Genomic DNA, 24,862 nt, shown 5'->3' with positions numbered 1-24,862 from the left:
AAATTCATCTAAAGCAATAAAGCGAAAATAAGGAAAAGTACAGTACTCCACTATAAATACATTATAAGTAATAAGTAAAACTATATTTTGGTTGCCACAACAGCCTAGAAACAGACTAGAAAAATTTAATAGCTTAATGTGAAATGGAGAGTGTCATCAAACATGTACCACATTAGAAAAAAATTGGATAAACTTTATAAACTGATAATTCTAAGCAAAATAATATCCTATAAAGATGATTATTACAGTTTCATTAGAATTATAACAGTAAAAATTTGAAAGCAACTTAAATTACCTTGCAAGTGAGTCTTAAAATGTGATGCATCTCTTCCTATAATAAGCTATGAAGTAGTCATTAAAAATTATTTTCAAAGAATATTTGAAGAAATTGTATATCTTTATAATATAGTATTAAGTGAAAAAAGCAGTGTGGTGCCCGTTGAACATAAAAGCATATTTATACATACATAGAAAGAAATGAATACACCAAAATATTCATATTAATTATTCTGATGCTTGCAACAGATGGTTTTGACTCTTTGTATGTCAAGCTTATACAGTAGGTTAACTGCAAACTAGAGATAATGCTAGGTCCTGTGTTTAATTTTAATTTTTATTTTTTTAAAGATTTATTTATTTGAGAGAGAGCACAAGTGGGTGGAAGAGCAGAGGGAGAGGGAGAAACACTCCTCATTGAGCAGGGAGCCTGCTGCAGGGCTCAGTCCTAGGACTCTGGAATGGTAACCTGAGCTGAGGGCAGCTGCTTAACTGACTGAACCACCCAAGTGCCCCTCGGTCCTGTGTTTAATTCATAAGAAGAACAGTAATTTTTGGAGGGAATGATTTTGTTAGAGTCAGGTTTTCTTAATGTTTTCAGATTTTTCTAGAGTTTTATGTAACGTTATCAACATCAACTTATACTAAAATGATTTTTCTAAAGTCTTCATATGCATGGTACTGAGCTAGTAAGAATTTTTATTTTAGTAAGAATTTATGCTTGCTAATGAAATATTTATAAAAGAATTTGGACACTTACTGGCCACCTACTCAGTGCCAGGTGCTTTATTTATTTATTTATTCTTTTTTAAAAATTTTATTTATTTATTCATGAGAGACATACAGAGAGAGAGAGAGGGGCAGAGACACAGGCAGAGGAAGAAGCAGGCTCCATGCAGGGAGCCCAACATGGGACTCGATCCTGGTTCTCCAGGTTCAGGCCCTGAGCTGAAGGCGGCACTAAACCGCTGAGCCACCCAGGCTGCCCCTGCTTCACCTATTTAATGTTAGTAGTTTTTAAACTATTGGTGCTGTCATTAAATATACAAAGGAATAGTGCCAGAGTTCCTTCCTACCTCAGCTATAATGATAGTCAACAGTGTGATATGTATCTCTCCAAATTTTTTCTGTTAATTTACAAACACTAAGACACATGCATATAAGATTGTATGATTTTAATATTTTCTGAAACAATGGTATACATTGTTGTCTACCTTATCCATTATTTTTAATACTATATTGTAAGCATATTTTTATGTGAATACATACATGTCTATTCATTCTTTTAGATGTGTTTGATTTTAATTTATATTTCTCTGTATTTTCATTTGGTAAAGTTTACCCAGGAAGAGATTTAGCATTCTCTTCCAGAGATCACTGCTTTACTCTTTGGCAGAGAGTGAGGAAAAAAAGGAAAGAAAGAATGGAAGATAACAGAAGGATAATGTGGAACAGCTTTGGATTGTCTCATACCTTTCCAACCTCTCCATGCTGTATGAACTGGCAAAGAGGGAATCTTTTTCTCCCAAAGATTTTACTTATTTATTGGAGAGAGAGAGAGCACAAGAAGGGGTCAGGGGGTAGAGGACAGAGGGAGAGGGAGAAGCAGGCTTCCTGCTGAGCAGGGAGCCCCACCACATGGGGCTCAATTCCAGGGCCTAAGGGCAGACGCTTAACCAACTGAGCCACCTAGGCACCCCAAGAAGGGAGTCTTTTATTCTTTCCTCAGAGGGTATAATATTCTATTGGATTTTGCAGAACTGAAATAGAAAATCATGTAGAGTAATAATCTGTATGCTTGCTGAATGATGTAAGCCATTTAACACTTATTTGACTATCTTGTGATGGAATTATATATAATTTCAATTTTAAAATGAAAATTTCAGGGACACCTGGGTGGTCCAGCCATTGGGCGTGTGCCTTGGGCTCAGGGCGTGATCCCAGAACTCCCTTCTCCCTGTGTCTCTCATGAATAAATAAATAAAATCTTTAAAAAAGAAAAAAGGAAAAAGAAAATTTTTCATATTTTTTCTAATTTTTTTAAAGATTTTATTTTTTTATTCATTCATGAAAGACACAGAGAGAGAGAGAGAGGCAGAGACGCAGGCAGAGGGAGAAGCAGGCTCCATGCAGGGAGCCCCATGTGGGACTTGATCCCCGATCTCCAGGATCACACCCCGGTCTGCAGGCAGCATTAAACCGCTGCGCCACCAGGACTGCCCCATTTTTTTTTTTTTCTAATTTTGAAGGTAATATATATTTACTGTAATAATGCTGAAAACATCAAGCTGTGAAAAGATAACATAAAAATGAACTACAGCATTATTAGGATAACAATTGTTACTGTTTTTTATAAAATTCTCCATACTTTTTGTTTTACAAAATGGAATTATAAATACTGTTAAAAAAATAAATAAATAGGGCAGCCCGGTGGCTTAGTGGTTTAGCGCCGCCTGCAGCCCAGAGCGTGATCCTGGAGACCCTGGATCGAGTCCCACGTCAGGCTCTCTGTATGATGCCTGCTTCTCCCTCTGCCTGTGTCTCTGCCTCCTCTCTCTCTCTCTCTCTCTCTCTCTGTCTCTATGAATAAATAAAATAAATAAAATCTAAAATAAATAAATAAATACTGTTATGTCAACTTTTTTAATATACTACAACTTATTCAACCATTTCCTATGGTTAAAATAAGGACAAATATGTGTACAGTTAGTTCCTTTCCAGTTTAGGGGTGTTATAAATAGTGTCTACACATAGAATTTTATTTATATATTTATGTAATCTTATTTTCCTTAAAATATAGTTGACAAAAAATAAAATTTTATTTTAGAATTTTAAATTTTAAGGAAGTGTACTATTTAATGTTCATGGAATTTTAAATGTTAAAGAGTTTTATTAATATTTAATACTTCAGAAATTCAAAAGTATAAAGAATATTTTACGAATTAAATAGAATTTTAATTCGTAAAATATTCTCTTTGCAGTCTTAACAGTAGTAGAAGGTACAGTATTTTTCTAGTTTACTAAAACTGAAATAATATTTTTCATTTAGATGCCACCTGGAACAGCAAGACCAGGCTCTCGTGGTGGTCCCATAGGGACAGGAGGTGTTCTGTCTTCTCACATCAAAGTTGCTGATCGTCCTGTAACACAGCAAGGTTTGAGTGGAATGAAAACTGGAATGAAAGGTATCTGTTTTAAGAAAATGGGTATATTTTGTATAAAGTATTAAACAGGGGCACCTGGGTGGCTCAGTTAGTTGAGCATCTGCCATTGCCTCAGGTCATGATCAAGCAAGGATAAGGCCCCCTGCTCAATGGGGAGTCTGCTTCTCTCTCTTCCTCTGTCCCTTTCCCTGCTCATGCTCTCTCTTTCTTTCTCTCAAATCTTTTTTCTCTCAAATAAACCTAAAAAAAAAAAAAAAAAAGAAAAGTAGGGACGCCTGGGTGGCTCAGCGGTTGAGCGTCTGCCTTGGGCTCAGGTCCTGATCCTAGAGTCCCGGGATCAAGTTCCACATCGAGCTCCCTGTGAGGAACCTTCCTCTCCCTCTGCCTGTGTCTCTGCCTCTCTCTGGGTCTCTCATGAATAAATAAATAAAATCTTTAAAAAAAAATATTATGGTCAGCCCGGGTGGCTCAAGTGGTTTAGTGCCGCCTTCGGCCCAGGGCCTGATCCTGGAGGCCCAGGATCGAGTCCCACCTCAGGCTCCTTGCATGGCGCCTGCTTCTCCCTCTGCCCGTGTCTCTGCTTCTCTCTCTCCTCTCTGTGTATTCTCAGAAATAAATAAATAAAATCTTAAAAAAATATATTACAGTACCTTATTACTAAATGAGAATTATAAGAAGGCTATTTTACTCCATTTTTATTCGTTGATTCACAAAATTGTGGTTAGGGTTAAGTAATTAAAAGAATGAATGTGAAAACACATTGTGGAATAGAGATTAAATACATATGTGAGGTATTTTAATCTTTATTTTTCTGAACATGTAACTTGTTATAACTTGAAGAAATTTGAAATAATTTGAAGAAAAGCTTAGGAATGAAAATTAGATTTCTAGTACTATGTAGAAATACTCTGAAATACTTTTTGATATAAAAGTGACACTATTAAGATACTTATATTTTTATGAGAAATTAGTTGAGTGTTACTTTTTCTAATGCACCATTGTAATATGTAACTCTTTAAGTAAGGAAATGAGACTAATGTATAGATTTTTGCTGCATCTTTCCTTATGCCTCTGTGTTTAAAGAGACATAATGGTATGTTAGGATTCAAAAAATTGGTCTGTAATATGTACAAATCAAAGCATGATGAACTGCTTTATAATGAGTTTTATTTTCTGTATTTGTGACAAATGACTTATCAGGGATGAAGATATTCTATTGAGAAAAATTAATTATAAGATACACTACTTTGTATAATATAGCATGCCATGCCTTTGAGAAGACAAATTTTCTTTCTTTATTGTAATACCACTTAGCTCACTAAATACTAATAAACGGTTATTTAGAAATGCTTGCTTAATAATAATGAGTACTGTGAAAAAGTGTCAAAATTATATAGTCTTTGAAAATATATTCACAGAAATATTTGCACATTTTATTTTATTAAATAATCCTATAAATAATTTATCAAATATTTATTACTGTATTGATTTCTCCTTACAACAGAACCAATATCAGTTAAGATAGTTTCTACCAGTATATTTCAGAGTCTTACATGAAAGAGTTCTGATTATTAGCACTATGTACTACTATCTGCTGTGACTTGTTTTTACCTACTCCAGTGCCCCATTTCCCTTTCTAACACATTCTCTACCTCTTCTGAGCATAGAGCTCACAGTCAGTACTCTCTACCCTTACCTCTCCCACCTTGCAGAGCACTTCATTTCTCAAGGTTTGGGACATTTAACCTAGGAATACTTCTTTTTTTTTTTTTTCCTTAGGAATACTTTCTTATTCCTACTGAAATAAGATCATGTTTCTAAAAAAGTCTGAGACAAATTCTGAAAAATCATAATCTCTTGCACTGAGAAATTCACAGTCCAAAATCTGTACTGTACTTTATGATAATCAATAGCTACATGTAGCTATTTAAAATTAAATTGAATAAAATTAAGTAAAATAAATATTTAGCTCTCCAGTAGCATCAGCCATATTTCAAGTGCTCAGTAATCCCAGGTAGCTACTTCACTGGACAGTTCTGATATAGAATATTTCGATTGTTGCAGGTTTTCTTGGATAACCCTGTTCTAGACTTTCTTAGTGTGCATTCAGTCAACCTGACCCATAGAGTCTACTGTCTTAACAGCCTTACCTCTAATCCCATTTTCATGGTCTTAATTCAAGTTTCCATTATGTCATAATGCCAGGATATTAATTCTCCTTTCATTTCACCCTGAAATGAAGAGTCCCATGCTCTACTAATTAAGCCAGCCTGGTGCTCCAGTGTTCTTTTCCATTTTAATGATTTGTCTTGATTATCAGATTTATTGGAGCATAAATAAGAACTGTCAGAATTATGGAGTGTAACTTTATTGTGCTTTGGCTTTGGTGTTTTGGCAGCATTTCCAAACTGTACAGTAATAATTAAAAACTTTTTTTTTTTTTTTTTTTTAGGTCCTCAGAGGCAAATTTTAGACAAATCTTATTATCTTGGGCTTCTTCGGTATGTTTTTTCCTATGCATGGTCGTGAAGTTTTAACTCTGGTACTTTTATTAAGATAATTATCTTTCGATTTCTAAGAATTATTTTGTGTTATAATATAATTTGTTAATTTGGCTATGTTACAAAATATATGTGATAATACAATTAGGCTGAGATTTTAAATTGTGTATATTTGCATGTATATGAACTCTATGTCAAGTTCACTGTTTTTCATATATTGATAAGAATAATCTTTTATGCTTCTTTCACAAATTACTGTGAAGTATATTATTTATACCACTGACATGTCACTAGTTGCATCTAATAAGAAAGGGAAAAGTTATTTATGACATGTTAATCAGTGCAGGGTTTTACATAAATGTATGTTTGGTCAACTGCTACAAATGTGAGCTATTTTAATTAATAAGGTTTATTATGTGTCTCAAAGTATGAAGCTCTAAATTGAGAACTTTTTTCTTATTCTCAACCTACCTTTTTCTTGCTCAGATGTCCTACTGTCCTATCTCCATTTTCCCATTTTACTTTGTTTTCTTCTTGGCTCATTATCAGTATCCTCTTTCTCTCTTACTTCCATTTCATGTAATCCATTCTTCTATCATATCCTAAAAGTACTGTTTTCTTTCTCAGTTCTGGATCCTTTCATTTCTCTGATAATCAGGATCCTTTATGATTCTCAAACTTCTAGAAGGCAGTAAAGAGAAGTGTACATTTTCCCCATCAGTCCATTAAGTTTAGCATTAAGCTAAACTAATATCAGCAAGAAAGATAGGATGTTAGTTGTATAGCATCTCTTGATATCCAGCCACTTTTAAATCAAAAGAAGGAAAAGAAATAGCACTATTTTTCATCATTTCATTTCCTTGCTTTTCTATGATTTATGTTTCTGCATAAAAAAATAGTTCTAGCTATTTATGTAATTGTTTGACTCTATAGCAGTGGTTCTCAACTGGCACTGATTTTGCTCTCTAGAGAATATTTGGCAATTTTTAGACAAATAATTTGGTTGTCACACTTGGGATTGACGGGTTGTGCTACTGACAACTTTTACAGATATAGTTAAACTTCGTAGAGTGCACAGGATAGACCCTTCCCCTGAAGTAAAGAAGTATTCTTCAGAGTATTCTTCAGAATACTTCAGAGTATTCTTTAATGACCTAAAATGTCAATAGTGTTGCTTTTGAGAAGCCCTGTCCTAGAGGATGGCTAGTGGTTTAAGGGTGACAATTAAGGCATCTGCTTCTGTCTAAAGATTGTTAGTTTGACCAGCCTTATTATATTCTGGTCATATTTCATCTTAATGATTAGAGAATCTCTTTTAGTTTCTTATCAAAGTTGGGATATTCCTCATTCTTAGTCAAATAAGCCACATAAATTGTTTTTCCTTTAGTGAAATTTTATAAAACCATCTATAATGTTACACATGTATGAGAAGTTTGTTTTGTGTGTCTAGAAAGGCTCTTTTCTGGATTAGAAGTATTACTGACTTTCTAATTTCTTTTCATTTAGAAGTAAAATAAGTGAACTTACAATGGAAATTAATAAACTTCAGAAAGAAATAGAAATGTACAATCAAGAGAATTCAGTATATTTGTCATATGAAAAGAGGTAAGTGATTTTGGAGATAAAATCATACAAGATCTTTCCTATTACAAACAACATTTAATGTAATATATTTCAGAAATTTAATACTGAATTTGTAGTTAAATAATGTTTATAATTCACTTCTGCATGTTTATGTGTTTATAAATCTATTTTATGCTTACAGAGCTGAGACTTTAGCTGTTGAAATCAAAGAGTTTCAAGGACAACTAGCAGACTACAACATGGTATTTGTTCAAAGATTTTTTTGAACATTTTTTTTGGTTTTTGCTGCTTTAAAAATGTGTTATTTTAAATACCAAATAATACACAAATACATGCTTACTGTAAAAGATTGAAAACAGGAAAAGTTAGAGATTAAAATATCATTTTGCGTTTTCCCTCATTGCCCTCCCCAGAGATAATTTGGTTTAACAGATCAATATGTATTCTGCCAGTCATCGTCGTTTTTTTTTTTTTAAATGTTTCAATTTTTATTTACGTTCTAGTTAGTTAACATACAGTGTAATGTATCAGTTTCAAGAGTAGAATTTAGTGATTCATCACTTATATATAACACCCAGTGGTCATCACAACAAGTCCTCTCCTTAATACCCATCACCCATTTAACCTGCCCTCCACCCCCACCCCCCCCCCAGCAACCCTCAGTTTGTTCTCTATAGTTAAGGGTCTCCTTTATGGTTTGCTTCCCTCTCTCTCTTTTCTTTCCCCTATGTTCATCTGTTTTGTTTCATAAATTCTATATATGAGTAAAATCATACAGTATTTATCTTTCTTGACCGACTTATTTTGCATAGCAGTAATACACTCTAGCTCCATTATGTCATTGCAAATGGTAAGATTTCATTATTTTTTTATGGCTGAGTAATACTTCATTTTATGTGTGTCTGTGTCACATCTTTTTTATCCATTCATTAGTCAAATGGGTATTAGTGCTCTTTCCATAGTTTCGGTGCTGTTGCTAAAGCTGTTATAAACACCTGGGTGCATGTGCCCTTTGAATCAGTGCTTTTGTATCCTTTGGGTGAGTATCTAGTAGTGCAGTTGCTGGGTCATATGGTAGTTTCTATTTTAACTTTTTGAAGAACCTCTATACTGTTTTCCAGAGTGGCTGTACCTATTTGCATTCCCACCAGCAGTGCGTTCTCCTTTCTCCGCATCCTTACCAACCTATATTGTTTCCTGTATCATTTATTTCTATTCTGATCTTTATTATTTCCCTTTCTCTGCCGGCTTTAGCTTCACATTTGCCTTATTTTTTCTAACTCCTTATGTGTGTATTTACATGTGTATTAGATTGTGTATTTGAGATTTTTTTTTGCTTTTTGAGGTAGGCCTATCTTGCTATATACTTCCTTCTTATGACTACTTTTGCTGCATCTGTAAGGTCTTAGACTATCAAATTTTCATTGTCATTTGTTTCTATGTATTTTTAAAGTTTTTTCTTTCATTTCCTGGTTAACCCATTCATTCTTTTTTTTTTTTTCCATTCATTCTTTAGTAGGATATTCTTTAACTTCCATTTATTTGGGGTCTTTCCAAATTTTTTCTTTTTTCAAAGATTTTGTTTATTCATGAGAGACAGAGAGAGGCAGAGACATAGGCAGAGGGAGAAGCCAGGTCCTTGAGGGGAGCCTGATGCAGGACTCGATCCCAGGACCTTTGGATCATGCCCTGAGCCAAAGGCAGATGCCCAACTACTGAGCCACTCCGCCCCCCCTCCAAAGTTTTTCTTAGTGGTCTTGTGGTTGACTTCCAGTTTTATAGCACTGTGGTCAGATAATATGCATGGTATTATTTCAATCTTTTTGTAGTTGTTGAGGCCTGATTTGTGACCCAATATGTGATCTATTCTGGAGAGTGCACTTGAAAAAAGAATGTGTATTCTGATGCATTTGGATAGAATGTTCTGAATATATTTGTTAAGTCCATTTGGGCCAGTGTGTCATTAAAGCCGTTGTTTCCTTATTGCTTTTCTGCTTGGATTATCTGTACATTGCTGCAAGTGGGGTGTTAAAGTCCCCTACTATTATTGTGTTATTATCAATTTTTTTTATGTTTGTTATTGTTCTATCCATTTGGGAGCTTCCAAGTCGGGAGCATAAATATTTACAATTGTTAGATCTTCTTATTGGGTAGACTGCTCAATTATGATATACTACCCTCTGTCATCTCTTGTTACAGTCTTTTGTTTAAAATCTAGTTGTTTCGGTATGGCTACTCTAGCTCTTTTTTGATATCTGCTTGCATGGTAAATTGTTCTCCATCCCTCCACTTTCAATTTGCAGGGGTCTTTAAGTCTAAAATGAGTCTCTTATAGGCAGAATATAGGTGAGTCTCTTTTTTTTTTTTTCCCATTCTGATGCCCTTTGTCTTTTGATTGATCATTTACTCCACTTTTATTCGGAATGGTTATATGACACTTAGTGCCATTTTATTACCTGTTAAATTGTTATTTCTGAAGATCTTCTCTATTCCTTTCTAGTCTTTGTTGCCTTTGGTCTTTTTTCCCCACTCAAAGAGTCTCCTTTAATATTTCTTACAGGGGTGGTATAGTGGTCACAAACTTGTTTTATGTTTATCTGGGACACTGTATCTTCAACTCTGAATGACAGTCTTGCTGGATAAAGTATTCTTGGCTGCATGTTGTTCCCATTCAGCACTTAAATTTATCATGCCACTTTTTTTCTGGCTTGCCAAGTTTCTGTGGGTAGATCTGCTTTAACCTTATTTGTCTTCCCCTTTAAGTTAGGGATTTCTTTTTCCTTGTTGCTTTTAGGATTTTTTTTCCTTATCTCTGTATTTTGCAGATTTTACTATGATAATCTTGGTGTTGACCTGCTTTTGTTGATTTTTTATGGATGTTCTCTACACCTTTTATATGAATATTTGTTTCCTTCCAGATTAGGGAAGTTTTCAGCCCTCTCTCCCTCTCTTCTTCTGGGACTTCTATGATAAGAATGTTAGTGCACTTTATAGTGTTACATAAAATACAAAACATTCTACCATAATGGCTAGGTAAATTATGCTGTACCTACTTGATATTGTTACATTGTACTCATAAACAAATTTTGCTGATTATGGAATATTGTAATTCTCAAATACATTGGACTGTATAATCCATAATGAACAATTTGTAGAGCCTAGTATTCAGTGCAATATTTTTAGTAAATGTTTTATCTTAAATATGAGAAAGTTTTTTGTATTATATGAAATGATATTAGATAAAAGCCATTTTTTAGTTGTATTGGAATGCATTAGGTAAATTACTTAGTATGATAATATTAATAATGTGTAAAATATGTTGTTTGTAGGATGATGAACTAATATAAGGAGAACATTTAGTCCATATCTAACACATAGAAAAACATTTGAGAATGTTAGGTTTTAGTAGCACTTACTATTCTTATCAAGTGAAATAGGATATATACTAATACATAGTACATTAATAAAGCTTAGTTTTTTAGGCGCAGTTATATCCAAATAGTTTGCTTTTAGTAGCCTTCCTGTTTAAATTCTGGCTCTTCAGCTTGCTAAATTTATTTGCAAAATGTGGATAGTATATACTTTGTAGAGTAATTATTAAAATTAAGTGAATATATTCAACAGACCAGAATAATGTTTGTCACAGGTAAATATGTTAGCTATTTCTATCATTGCCTAATTTTTTTAAATAAGCTTACTGGTATAAGTAAGCTGATGGTGCCTTACCCTGTTGTTTTTTTGTATTTTGGTTTTTTTTTTTTTTTTTGGAAGACCAAGAAAATAATTTTGCATTTTTACTGGTATAATTCTGTTAAAAATATAAATATGTTGTAATTATATAATTATATTGTGTTATTATATATTATATTACAATTATATGTTAATATAATATTAATTATTATATATTATATAATTATAGTTCTGTTTATAATTCTGTTAATACCCTCTCTGCTGAGGAAAAGACAGATACACGTTCCCCAAACTTTTATATTATATCACAATTATATTATTATAATTATGAATATATTTATAATCATAATATTATATAATTATAATATAACTCTGTTTATAATTCTGTTAATACCCTCTCTGCTGAGGAAAAGACAGACAGACACATGTTCCCCAAACTTTTGTATGCTTTAGACACTTCCTTTAAGTCCAGACATCTTTTCAAAGCAGGCAAAGCTCTTCAATGTACAGTCTGAGGGAAGAATAGTTTATTACTACTCACTTTTCCACCCTAAAAATGTGATTTATTGATTGGCCAAATGCATAATATATACTTAGCTCAGTATTTGTTTTTATCTTAGAAGATAAAATACTTGTATTAATGCTTAAATGACTACTCATTGTTTGTAAGATTAGATACCAGCTTATGAATTATAGAGAAAATTTATAAAGACTAACAGAGTGCTTTTTTTTTTTTTGTATCTTTGTTTTTAGTTGGTAGATAAACTTAATACCAATACTGAAATGGAAGAAGTGATGAATGATTACAACATGGTAAGAAAATTTATAAGTATAAGCAATAGACCAAGTAGATCATGTCCTCCACTATAAAGTTATATCTAGAAATAGTTTGATAAAACTTTGCACACCTTACAGATAGGTATTACTCTGATCTTAAGTGCCACTATTATAATTGAGTTCCTTCAGTTGCTTTTTTTTCATTAAAGATTTTTTTTTATTAATTTTTATTTATTTATGATAGTCGCACAGAGAGAGAGAGAGAGAGAGGCAGAGACACAGGCAGAGGGAGAAGCAGGCTCCATGCACCAGGAGCCCGACGTGGGATTCGATCCCGGGTCTCCAGGATCGCGCCCTGGGCCAAAGGCAGGCGCCAAACCGCTGCGCCGCCCAGGGATCCCCTAAAGATTTTGTTTTTAAGTGATCTTTATATCCACTGTGGGGCTCGAACTCACATCCTGATCAAGAGTTGCATGCTCTACTACTTAACCAGCCAGATGCCCCTTAGGTTGCTCTTTTTAAATTTCTTCCTGTTTGTTAGATCTCCATAATGGATGCTTTAGTGTCTTTCTACAAGGCTAGGTTGAACTGGTCTCACACCACAGTGTTAGGGAGTCTCATCTATATTCCTTGTATACAGATTAAGTATTCCAACTTATGGAATACTTTTGGTTTAACATTTGCACAAAAGCAGCTAAGTACTCACTGGAAATATAAGGTAACCTTTATAACATTTTATAAGTGAGAGAGAAAAATGAATGGTTACCTTATGATGCCATATATAACCCTACTTCTTGACTGATAAATGAGAATTGGTGTTTAATGTTCTTTGAGTCTTTGGTAGATGACAATATGTTAGGAGCTAACTTCTTTTGATTATAAACATTTGTAAGAAAATTACCTACATAGAGTTTATAGTTTCTACAACTTTTATACAAATTTTTATAACTTATATAGCTTCTAACTTACATAATCAGACTAGAATTTCTACAATGACTTTTTTCTAAATTGGGGTTCTAAAAACATAACTTGGTGAAATTAGTCTTAACTTTAGAACACATGAGAATTCCCAATTTAAAAAAATAGTTTTGGGGATCCCAGGGTGGCTCCGCGGTTTGGCGCCTGCCTTTGGCCTGGGGTGTGATCCTGGAGTCTGGGGATTGAGTCCCACATCGGGCTCCCTTCATGGAGTCTGCTTCTCCCTCTGCCTGTGTCTCTGCCTCCCTCTCTCTCTGTGTCTCTCATGGATAAATAAATAAAATCTTTAAGAAAAAAAAAAAGTTTTAATGCTGCATGTAAAATGTGGAAACTTCTTTATGTGTTCTGTCAATTATTTGGGGAAGAACCAAATTCTAGGCTGAGTATGAACAGTAGAGTCAAGTAGGAGTACTCAGGTAAAATTCTGTTTAAGGATAAAACTTTGTGTTGGGTCTAAAACCAACGTATTACTAATGAACTATTGGACACCCAATAAATTTTAGAAATTCTATTTATATAAATTAAGTTTATATTGGATTATTTGATAACTGAAGAATAGTGAATATCTTTGATGTGAGATTATATTACCTATGAAAGACTTCCTGTTTCAAGTAGTTTGTCAAATGAAATAGATACTGTATTTTTAAAAAAAATTTTTGCATGTGGCATTAGGATTATTACAATAATCTTTCAATTATTCATGATCAGAATAACTTTTAAAGTTAAATGGTAATTTTTTATCACTAACTTCTGTATTAACTCTTTATTCAGCTTAAAGCTCAAAATGATCGAGAAACACAAAGTATGGATATCATATTTACTGAAAGACAAGCGTAAGTACAATCCATTTAGAAATCAAACATTTCTTAGTTTAATTTTGAAGTCATTTATTTCTTTGTAAATCTTCTCTTTTTTTTCCTTGCTTTTTTTTTTTTTTTTTTTTTTTTTTTTTTTTTTTTAAGTAGACTCTGCACACAGCATGGAGGCAAATGCAGGCCCAAACTCATGACCATGAGATCAAGCCTTGAGCTAAGATCAAGAGCTGAATGAGGGGATCCCTGGGTGGCTCAGCGGTTTAGCGCCTGCCTTTGGCCCAGGGCGCGATCCTGGAGTCCCGGGATCGAGTCCCACGTCGGGCTCCCGGCATGGAGCCTGCTTCTCCCTCCTCCTGTGTCTCTGCCTCTCTCTCTCTTTCTCTCTCTATGTCTATCATAAATAAATAAATAAATAAATAAATAAATAAATAAATAAATAAATAAATAAATAAATACTAATCTATCTATCTATCTTTAAAAAAAAGAAAACACTGAATGAATGCTCAACCAACTGAGCCACTCAGGCACCCCTTCCTTTGCATTTTATTTTAAAAAGTTGAATATATGGAATACAAATGTTATTGGTTACACATCTATTATTTTTATTTTACCATTAAGTACCCAAGTCTTATATAAATAAAATTACTATCATTTGCCATTAAGTACCGAAATCCTGGATAAATAAAATTATTACATAGATTAGATAAATAAAATTTCTATTTCAAATAATATTAAATTTTAAGATGAATAAGAATATGTTCATCTCTACCATTTATAATTTTAACCAGAGCTTTTAACTAGTTTGAATTCTGGAATTCAAGTCCCAGTCTAATAAAAGTCACATTATTAGTGAGCTATTTACATTTTTCAGTATTCAATTATTAATTTATAATTAATAGTTATATTAATGCATATATATATATATATATATACACACACATAAAGGTATCTTTTTATATAAAGACCAGATAGCAAATAATTTTGACTCTGGTAATAAATGGCAATGTGGCAGTGACAAAGGCCTACAAAGGTAATAGGTAGATTTGATATAGTTATCTTAGTCCATTTGGGCTGCTATAACAAAATACCACATACTGGGTAACTTATAAACAACAGGAATTTATTGCTAACAGTTCTGGAGGCTGGGCTCAAGGCACCAACATGGTCCCATTCTGGTGAGGTCCCTCTTTCTGCTCATATTAGGTATCTCCTTTCTGTATACTCCCGTGGTAGAAGGAGGTCTGTGGGATCTCTTTTATAAAGGCACTAATTCTATTCATGAGGCCTCCATTCTCCTTACCTAATCACTTCCCAGAGACCACCTACTAATACCATCTACCTTTGGGGACTAGGATTTTAATACAAATTTTGGAGGGGCGTAAATATTCAGATAATAACGGTAGTTAACATGATTATTCATTGATTTTTGGCCTTAATTAAATATTGTCTAGGCAGTACAAACATAAGCTATTTTGTACACACCCACCCTGTACATATTTTGTCTCAGAATTTTATCAGTATTAATCTCTGAGAGCAAGGGTAATAACCCAAATTACTGACATTCTGTAACACCAAATATACCATTTTGTATACACTCACCCTGTACATATTTTGTCTCAGAATTTTATCAGTATTAATCTCTGACAGCAAGGGTAATAACCCAAATTACTGACATTCTGTAACACCAAATATACTGTCTTTTTACTTATGCATATAGAGAAAACAATTGGTGAAGAATTGAATTGTTAATATGTAATGATAAAACATTTGAAAGATAATACAATTTTTTCTGTTGATTAAAAACAAAGGAACCTCTTCTTTATCATTTGATGCTATAAAATGCTACCTTAAAAATTATAAATACTGGAAAACTCTTCTATTTACAAAGAAAATTCTATATTCATGGTGACCAAGCTTTCACCTGAAAACTTTTTACTGCTGTGTTTGTTCTGTTTAAACCACTCAGCAAGTGTTTATCATTTATCATGCATAAAATAACTCCCCTAGGTACCTATAAAGTAAATAATGAACTTAGTCTGTTGAACACATTCCAGATTAAGGTCCTAATTTTTATTTCATCATTTATCTACAGTTATATAATACTTAGGTCAGATTTAAAAATATATGAACCTGTTTTATAGATATTTCATCCAGAAAGATAGCTCACAGATTATAAATTTAAGACTGTCATAGGCTTTTATGTCTATTTGGTTCATTTAGTTAAGGGAAGAGTTCTTAAAATATGATAGTTTGTCCTGAAATGTGAGCAGTTTCTTAATATCTGTAGTTGGTAATTGAGGCTGGACATAATTGGTTCTCCTGACATAAGCAGAAATTTAAGAACAAAAGTTATTTTCATGAAATTTACTTTTATATGCACCAGGTGAATAGATTTATTTCATGTGTTAATTAGAGGGCCAACATCTCAGTGAGACAAGGATCTTCCTTGGCTACACATTCAAAGGGAGCAGGTAATGCCATACCCTGAGAAGGCAGGTCTAAGAAAACTTCCATTTAGTGTAGTATGGATAAACTGTCAGGTTTATTATGGAACATCTATTCAAAATAAGTTAGTTATAGAGTACAGCCTTTAAAATATTACTATAACATTACACTCGGCTTTAATTCAATTTCACATGCTAACATTCAATTATAAGGGGCCTAAGAGATTAGATGTAGTCTTTGTTCATTCATAATTATATTTCATTTTACTAGATTTTTCAGATATTAATATTTGCCTCATATCAGGAAATGGTAGTTTGGTAAAATAACAGATTATTTAGAGAAAGATGTATTTTGTTTCCATAATTATCTCACTTCTAGTAAGAACTATTACATGTAAAACACTTATATCCTTTATTAAAAACATGTTTCCATAATTGAACACCAATAAAAATTAATTTATAAAAAAAACACATGTTTCCATAAATACAAATATGCATTGTAAATAAGTGAGTCTTCTTATTTCACAGACTGTGTGTCATCCTAAACAGTTTTTATTTTCCTAAATAGACATTTGAACTGAATTTACTATTGATGTAACCTTTAAAATAACTATTCTGCAGAATATAACATACATATACATTATTTTTAGTCTGAGAAACTCTCAAGTACATATGCATTTTAAAAACTTTATTATAGGGAAATTTGAACATACACAAAAATAAATAGTGTTATTATACACTTAAATATCTATCTCCCCGCTCCTCAGCTCATGTTCAATCCTACAGTCTTTTTTTATATTTGAATCAATGGACCTTTAGGCACTATGCCCTTTCCTGTATGATGGTGGTGAAGAAAATATGACATTGTATTATTTCATTTATAAATGTATTTTATTATAGTGTTTTAGAAGTCTCTAAAAGGTGTAAATACACTTAATTTTCTCACCATGGAAGGTAAAAATGATGGATTTTGTTACAATTTTTAATGCCACTCTGCATTAAGTTTTTAAAATTATGACTACAGCCAATTGATTATAAGGAATTAGCAAAATAATTAACTTTAGACTCTTCCTGTTATAGTCCCAAGGTCATTGTTGTCCAAACTACGTTTTTTTGGACAATCATTGTGCTATGGACTCTTTGTAGGCATACCTCGAAGAAAGAGTTTTGTTGTCCAGTAAGTTTGAAAAATTCTTAATGCTTAGTTGTTGAAGGGCAGAGAGCATTTTAGTTTGTTAGAATCTTGAATAAATCGTGTTTAAACTCAGTATTTCCTATAGTAATTCTATAGTACTTTGACCATGTACTGTTTTCTCTCTCTCAATATTTTTGAGCATTTCCCTGGAAATTAATATTCTAGAATAAACAATTTGGGAAACATTGCTCTATCTACAGGATCCCAAACAGCTGTCCATGGACCAACTGAAGATTCCTCAACTCCAGCACAGACTCATTTGAATAGAACTCTCCCAAAGAGAGGCAGAAATACAGCTTTTTAAAAACAGATTCATGGAGACTTGTAATACCCACTTTGGAAGCTACCATACTATTCAGTTGTGATGGTCTTCCTTTATGGTCACAGTCTTTTTTTTATATTTGAAAGAAGTAGTAACTTATTAACATTGTGCTTGGACATTGTACCTATACCTTAAGTTAGTACTAAATTTTCAGAAAATTTATTGTGCTAATTCAGGAAGCATTTAAATATTTTCCAATTCCATAAATTCATTCTGCGAGCATAAAATCAGTCTTAGTGTGTTGTATGTTTAAGCTTTTTCACTTTGACAAATTCAAAACCTTTATTTAGAAAAAAATTTTTTTAAGATTTTATTTGAGGGAGAGATGGAGACAGAGAATATGAGCAGGGGGAGAAGTAGAGGGAGAGGGACAGGACCAAGTAGACTCTGCACCTAATACAGAGCCCAACATGGGGCTTGATCCTGGCCCCCTGAGATGATGACCTAAGCTAAAACCAGGAGTCAGATACTCAACCATATGAGCTACCCAGGCACCCCCCCCAAACCTTTATTATTTACTGATTCCAATCAATAAAACTTGTAATATAATTTAATATGTATTACATAAAATATCTGGGCTAATATTAGAATCAGTTCATTTTAATTAATGAATAGTTTAGGTCTTTTCCTTATTAGGATGTATGGTCGGAATACTGCTGAAAATAGTAATGCTAGTATTATCACTGTTACTGTATTTGGACCTACTTACTCAATACCAATGATAAAACATCATTTTATGATACTCGTGTGTTGCAATTAATATAAAAGTCTACTAGCAAAAAAAAAATCTACTAGCCACAGTTTGGTATGGCACATGCTTAATCTCCATTTATGTCTAAACTGTGAGTGAACTTATAACATTTTTAAAAAATCAAACATTGAACGGAATTAATTTTCTTCATGTAATTCATGAGTATCTATGTATTTGTCTTCAATAAACCCATCATCATCTACCACAAATGAATGTAGTTGTTCAAATATTACTGTAGTATCCTCAGAGTTTGTATCTGGAACCTGTGAAAGAGAACGTGAATTTCCAGTAAAACCATCTTCATAGGTTTCTGCTTCATGCTCTTCCAGGCGATGATGATTGTAACTAAGCAGAAAATTGTACCATATTGGGCATTTGATAGCAACAAAAATGAGGAGTGAAGTCATCAGTACAGTAACTACCACACCAACAAGAAGAGCCCAACTTTTTCCAAGAAGTTTACGTTCTGAATTGGAACACCAAGAGAGAGAAAAAGCAAGAGAGATTGATTTTGTTAAATTGACAAAAATAAAATAATCATTAATCATATGTCCTAATAACTCCATAATGTTGGTATTAGAAATAAACATACATTATAATTCTCTTTAAGCAAAAGTTACTAAAACTACAATAAAGGTGTTTCATAGTGTGGTTAAAAAATACCTTTTTTTTTTCTGAAATAACTATTTGTCTTTGTAGGTATTGTTTATCATTTTACCAAAGAATATTATTGATTTATACCTATTAAATAGAATTGTGACTTAACTAGTCAAAAATAAGGCCCAAAGAAGTTAAATAAGTTGCATAATGGCATTTGGATGGTAACTAGGAAAGCCTAGTTTGGAAACTTAGTATTTTGTAAATCTTTTGTTAAGGAATTTTTCTTTTACATTGTTTCTAGGAATTTAAAATTCAGAAAATAATCAGAACTACTTCAGTTAATTTAGTATACTACCTTCAGCAATATTAATATTCAAAACCAGTACATTACCTGAATTTTGTAAGTTGTTCAAAGAGCTATTGAATGTTGAGTTGCTAATGAAGTGAAAGTGGTTATAAAGATCTTCATTTATAGGTGGAGGAAATTTTGAGTAGCATTCAGCATTATAAGGTACTGTTTTGATACTGTAGTGATTCAGGATACCTGGGTGGATGCACGTGGTGACGTTTTCATTTTCTAGTAAATCAGAATAAGATTTATTATGGAAAATAGGATTATTATTATTAAGTTATAATGGCTAGCATTTAATAATTATTTTTACCTAGAATTTTTTGGTATATCTACCTGTCATTATTAAAGATTATTAGTTAGAAACTCTTGTATTTGCCTAGCAACACAGGAAGGGTAAGGTTCACCTTCTTGTTTATTAAGTTATTTTACAAATATAGTTTAAGTGCAGTATCTATTGTTTGGTTTGTGTTAATAAAGATGCTATGATTAAGATTGTGGTAAAAATTGATCTCAGGCAGTGCATGGTTGCAGTTAAGAAAATAGGATATCTGTTTTTATCCTAAGAAAAGGAAATGCCTTACAAAATTCTCTTATGAATTCATATTTAAACTGTAAACTTAAAAAAAATAAACTGTAAACTTAATACATGAAGTGACAGTATCATCTCATTATACAGAACATTTAAATTTCTTTTCTTCTTTTTTTCCCCCTGAAAGACAGAGGAAGGATATCTGTTCAACAAGTATTTTTCAGGGTTTCTGTCTGCTTCCCTTATACAGGAATAGTTTCTTTCTCTTTAAAACATGAAGTGAGAGACTTTCCTGAGGTAGAATGATAGAATCAATCACATTTTGGTTTTGATTAATTTAAATAATAAAAACTTACCTAGTGTCACATTTGATGTGTTCAACCAGTTTTGTAAATTCAGTAGACTACAAGAGCAGTTCCATGGATTTCCATATAAAATTATTAATTCCAGATGAAACAATTGTGGTACATCAAAATAGCTTATGAAATTGCCTTGCAAATTCAGAAGTATCAGGTTTTTTAGAGGCACAAATATGTCAGGACTCAGTTGAGATATTTTGTTTTGACAGAGATGTAACTGTTTTAGTTTATTTAAGCCCATGAATGCACTCTGTTGGATTATGTGGATGGAATTTCTACAGATATTTAAAATTTCTAGATTGGAGAGGTTACCAAAGCTATTATTATATAACATAGTGACATTGTTCTCAGTCAAATAGAGTTCAATGAGTAAAATATATGTCTGTAGAACTCCTGTGTCTATAATATTCAAAGTAATTTGGTTATAACTGAGATCAAGTATAGTTACATTTTTATTGATATCCGCTGGAATCAAAGAATAATTCTTTTCAGTGAAATTATATTTGACTTCCTAAAAAAGAAAAAAATGAGAAATGCATTAATCAGGAAAAATATTAACAGAATTTGCCAAATTTTCATATGCAGGAAATTAGACATTGGAAGATTGTTTTGTTTTGTTTTTAGAGGGGAGGGGCAGAGGGAGAAGGGAATCTCACAATCCTGAGATCATGACTTGAGCTAAAATCAAGAGTTGGATGCATAACCACCCAGGCAATCCTGGAAGAAAATAGTTTTATTTTTTATTTTTTTTTAAGAAAATAGTTTTAGAAAAACATTTCCTTTTTTAATATTTTGATGCTATAGTGTGTAAAAAGTAAAGCAAATACTTTTATTTCCTCACTGGGATGAAATACTGAAGATTAAAGAAATTCTGTTGGGATCCCTGGGTGGCGCAGCGGTTTAGCGCCTGCCTTTGGCCCAGGGCGCGATCCTGGAGACCCGGGATCGAATCCCACGTCAGGCTCCCGGTGCATGGAGCCTGCTTCTCCCTCTGCCTGTGTCTCTGCCTCTCTCTCTCTCACTGTGTGCCTATCATAAATAAATAAAAATTAAAAAAATTAAAAAAAAATTTCTTTAAAAAAAATAAAGAAATTCTGTTATATATAACTGAGCAAAGAGATTCTAGTTAATCATATAGATATCTTCTGTTATAACATACTTTTACAGAAAATATGGGTATAATTCTATTATATATATGGAAATACATGGCAAATAATTCTCTTAACATATATAGTGTATCACTTGTGTGTGATTTATAGTGAAATTATTTTAAAATTTTTTTGTTTTTAAAAATCAGAGCTATCAACACTACACCTAGGGCTATTAAACAAGAAATAATACTCAGGACATAACTCTATATAGGGTTAACAGCTTAAAGCTCGTTTTTTTTTGTTTGTTTCTGTTTTTGTTTTTAAGATTATTTATTTATTTATTAATATGAGAGAGAGAGAGAGGCAGAGACACAGGCAAGGGGAGAAGCAGGCTCTATGCAGGGAGCCTGACATGGGACTCCATGCCAGGGTCAGTCCCTGGGCTGAAGGCGGCGCTAAACAACTGAGCCACCCAGGCTGCCCAAAGCTTGGTGTTTTAAAAGAAAATATTTATTTCATTAATATTTTTTAAAGTGAACTCTTCAGCCAATGTGGGGGCTTGAACTCATGAACCCAAGATCAAGAATCAGATGCTGTACTGACTGAGCCAGCCGGGTGCCCCCAGAACATATTTATTTTATTAACAAATTGAACCATATATTGAATTTAAGAGCCAGGCAACATGAAGTTCTTCCCTTATGTGGCTGTAGATCCAAAAATATAGTTCTTATTTTGACTGTTTTGCAATTGAAGTATTTCCCTAGTTATAGTAATGCAACAACAGTAATTTTCCTCATAAATATGTGATTTTTTAAAAAATATTTCCGACATTTTAAAGAGTGGTGTTTGGGGGTGACTGGCTGGCTTGGTCGGTAGAATGTGTGACTCTTGACCTCAGGGTCCTGAGTTTGAGTTCCACATTGGGCATGGAGATTATTTTTTAAAAATAAAAAAATAAAAAATAAAAATGGTGTTTAAATCCTGAAACTAATCTCAGATTTTATAGTGTAAACTTACAGACTTCTTTAACCAACTGTTAAAAAAAAAAAAAAACTTAGTTTAAATAAAATGAAAACCGGTTTTGTCAAATTAGAATCTAGCTCACACATCACAGATTTTGAATATACATAGCTAACCAATTAGTTTTGATAGCTTAGATTTTTTTTTTTTGCTTGAATTGCCTTGGGATATTTTATTAACTGTACACAAAGTATGCCTTTGGAAATATTTTCACTACCGTGACTGTAAAAACTTACTGTTTTAGAAGACTGCCTTTCCTCTGATAATAATAGCATGAAGAGGGGCCAAAACAAGATTGTGATGCATGTAGCTTTCATATCGCAGGCCTGATAGAAAAGAGAGTATTTTCATCTTAGTAGGAGAAGAACTTTAGAGATCATTGAGGATATTTTGATTTCCTTTTTTCTCCTTTTAAATCTGTTTTTTCTTAAAATATATGAAATGTGAAACAAGTACATGTTCCCACACCCTCCCAACATTGTAATCTTTTTTTCTTTTTTTTCCAACATTGTAATCTTAACAAACTGGAAAGCCCCTGGCAAATGAAAGTATTTTTAGAATGTCTCAGTAGTTTCTAGATCAATTGAAAAGAACTTATAAGACAAGTGAAGTGGTTGTATATTTTAAAATTTTAGTATATGTGCATAAAAGAAAGTCAAGACTCTATACTTATGTATATGTACATGTTTAAGTATATATTTATATTGCTATCTCTTGGTTTTTTAATTTAGGCATTGTCTATTGGTATAACCTGTTGACTTAAAACTGTGGGAGATAAGAGGCTTCCGCTTTCTCATATACTTCCTACCTTCATCTTCAGTCTATCGAATGTATGCTTTCTATCTTTTCATTCCCCAAACATAGTTATTCATAATTTTGGTCTTTTTTCATCTTGTAAATTTTTTTTAAGTTAATGTCACTTTAAGAATCCTCAGTGTTTCAGAATGCTCTGAATAAAAAGATCTTATAAATTTGATTAGCTATATGAAACCTTTTTTTTCCCCCAAAAGAAAAGTAATTACTTTGTATTACATGATAAATTTATTTGGGAAAGATTTTTTTAGCTCCCAGGTTTATATTTCTAAGGTAGATCATGAGAAGATATAATCATATTTTCTGCTCTTTCATCGCCTATTAAAGATTTTTATATAGATTGACAAACCTAAATATAGTTTTTTTTCTCTAAAAACTCAGCACCAGTCAAACCTGTAAATATATATAGGATCTTACCTTTACTTTTTTCTTTTGTCTTTGAGACTCGTGTCCTAAGGAATCTACTGTTTCTTCTACACCATTAAAAAAAAAAAGTGTCATATGATCACATTTCACTATGTTTTAACCTTTGTACCCAATGAACATGTGATAAAAAAAAAAAGCTAGACTTCCTTAGCAAAAGATTGACTAGAAGTATAATTTCTTAGTCATCTTTGACTTTTTTAGCATAACAAGTGCTTTGCTTAACCTTTGTGTTTCTTAGTTACTCTTGAAAAATGTATTAGCAAATGTACTTTGTGAGCTAGAGTATATAATATTGAAAATGCAAGCATACTTTGAAAGATAAATTGTTAAAGTGATTTAAAGTTAGTCTTAAAGGTATTTTGTATTTAGAGAGATTCAAGTTGAAAAGATACCCCCGAGTTTCGTATTCCCCTAAGTTTCAGCTTTGTTGTTTACTCATTTTTATGACACTGTCATTGGTGGTTTTACTGCCAAGTTATAACAGGAGCAAAGTGCTCAAAGCATCAAAAGACCTGACTCTGGCCATAGGTGGCCTTCAAAAAACGAATCACCTTCCTTGTGCTGCAGCTTCCCCTCTGTAAAATGGAATTCTGTATAACACTAGTTCCCATGTAAGTATAGTAGACAGATATATCGGCCAAAACATGATTAAGATTCATTGTTGATAGTGAATAATCATGGAGTGCAGAATGAGTTAGTTCTAGATTAACTCCCATGATCATTAGTATCCTTAATCTGTGAAGCAAAGAGATTGAAATTGATTACCTTTTTTGCTTGAAAGTACTATGAGCCCATAAACCCATATAAATTCAGCAGCAAACACATTTGTTATACTATAGTAATTGAAGTTCAAAGTGAAGCTATCACTCCTTGTCCAATAGTGAGACAAAAATAAATAGAAATTCCAGGTTGATTTGTTCATCCTTTATTGGATTATTATGAGATGTTTGTAGGAAAATTTCTGAGTTTAGATTCTTTATTCTGGCAGTGGGATATGAGTATGTAAAAATTGTGTGGGAAATAGGTGGATCTGTAGGGCTTAGAGAATGTAAAAATTGTAGAAGTTGGTAACTACATGTGAAAGAATAAATAGTAGAATATTACTCCTATTTTGTAACTCAAAATAGAAATTTTGATACTGAGACTAAACATTTATCTTCAAGTAGTCTTTATAA

General features: G+C 32.6%; 2 protein-coding genes across 3 annotated transcripts in view; one reads left to right on the top strand and one right to left on the bottom strand.

The window, feature by feature from the left end:
• IFT74 (intraflagellar transport 74) overlaps positions 1 to 24,862 on the top strand; it is an 81,535-nt gene that overhangs the window by 3,921 nt on the left and 52,752 nt on the right. For both annotated transcript variants that reach the window (XR_008661468.1, XM_055302613.1), the window contains exons 3-8: positions 3,326 to 3,461; positions 5,893 to 5,941; positions 7,448 to 7,546; positions 7,707 to 7,767; positions 11,969 to 12,028; positions 13,742 to 13,803. Coding sequence is in view for 1 of the 2 variants with exons in the window: in XM_055302613.1 (XP_055158588.1) it covers positions 3,326 to 3,461; positions 5,893 to 5,941; positions 7,448 to 7,546; positions 7,707 to 7,767; positions 11,969 to 12,028; positions 13,742 to 13,803 (467 nt within the window). In the remaining variant the exon portion in view is untranslated. The remainder of the gene's footprint in view (positions 1 to 3,325; positions 3,462 to 5,892; positions 5,942 to 7,447; positions 7,547 to 7,706; positions 7,768 to 11,968; positions 12,029 to 13,741; positions 13,804 to 24,862) is intronic.
• LRRC19 (leucine rich repeat containing 19) lies at positions 14,432 to 23,726 on the bottom strand. The gene is made up of 5 exons (XM_055302614.1): positions 23,679 to 23,726; positions 22,685 to 22,774; positions 20,335 to 20,848; positions 19,489 to 19,674; positions 14,432 to 18,963 (listed from the first exon to the last, which is right to left on the bottom strand). The coding sequence occupies exons 2-5, from the start codon at positions 22,763 to 22,765 to the stop codon at positions 18,635 to 18,637; spliced, it is 1,110 nt and encodes a 369-aa protein (XP_055158589.1). The 5' UTR covers positions 22,766 to 22,774; positions 23,679 to 23,726; the 3' UTR covers positions 14,432 to 18,634.

Source organism: Nyctereutes procyonoides, unplaced genomic scaffold (assembly GCF_905146905.1).
Source record: "Nyctereutes procyonoides isolate TBG_1078 unplaced genomic scaffold, NYPRO_anot_genome, whole genome shotgun sequence".
In the NCBI taxonomy this organism is placed as follows: Eukaryota; Metazoa; Chordata; class Mammalia; order Carnivora; family Canidae; genus Nyctereutes; species Nyctereutes procyonoides.
Note: the sequence above shows the minus strand (reverse complement) of the source record. Positions and strands in the feature narration are given on the sequence as shown.

Excerpts from the sequence above, each read along its gene's own strand:
- LRRC19 (XM_055302614.1), bottom strand. The coding sequence starts at position 22,765 with ATGAAAGCTACATGCATCACAATCTTGTTTTGGCCCCTCTTCATGCTA. Across the intron at positions 20,849-22,684 it reads AAAGGCAGTCTTCTAAAACA|GAAGTCAAATATAATTTCAC; the intron begins GTAAGTTTTTAC and ends TTTCTTTTTTAG. Across the intron at positions 18,964-19,488 it reads GAACAACTTACAAAATTCAG|AACGTAAACTTCTTGGAAAA; the intron begins GTAATGTACTGG and ends GTTCCAATTCAG.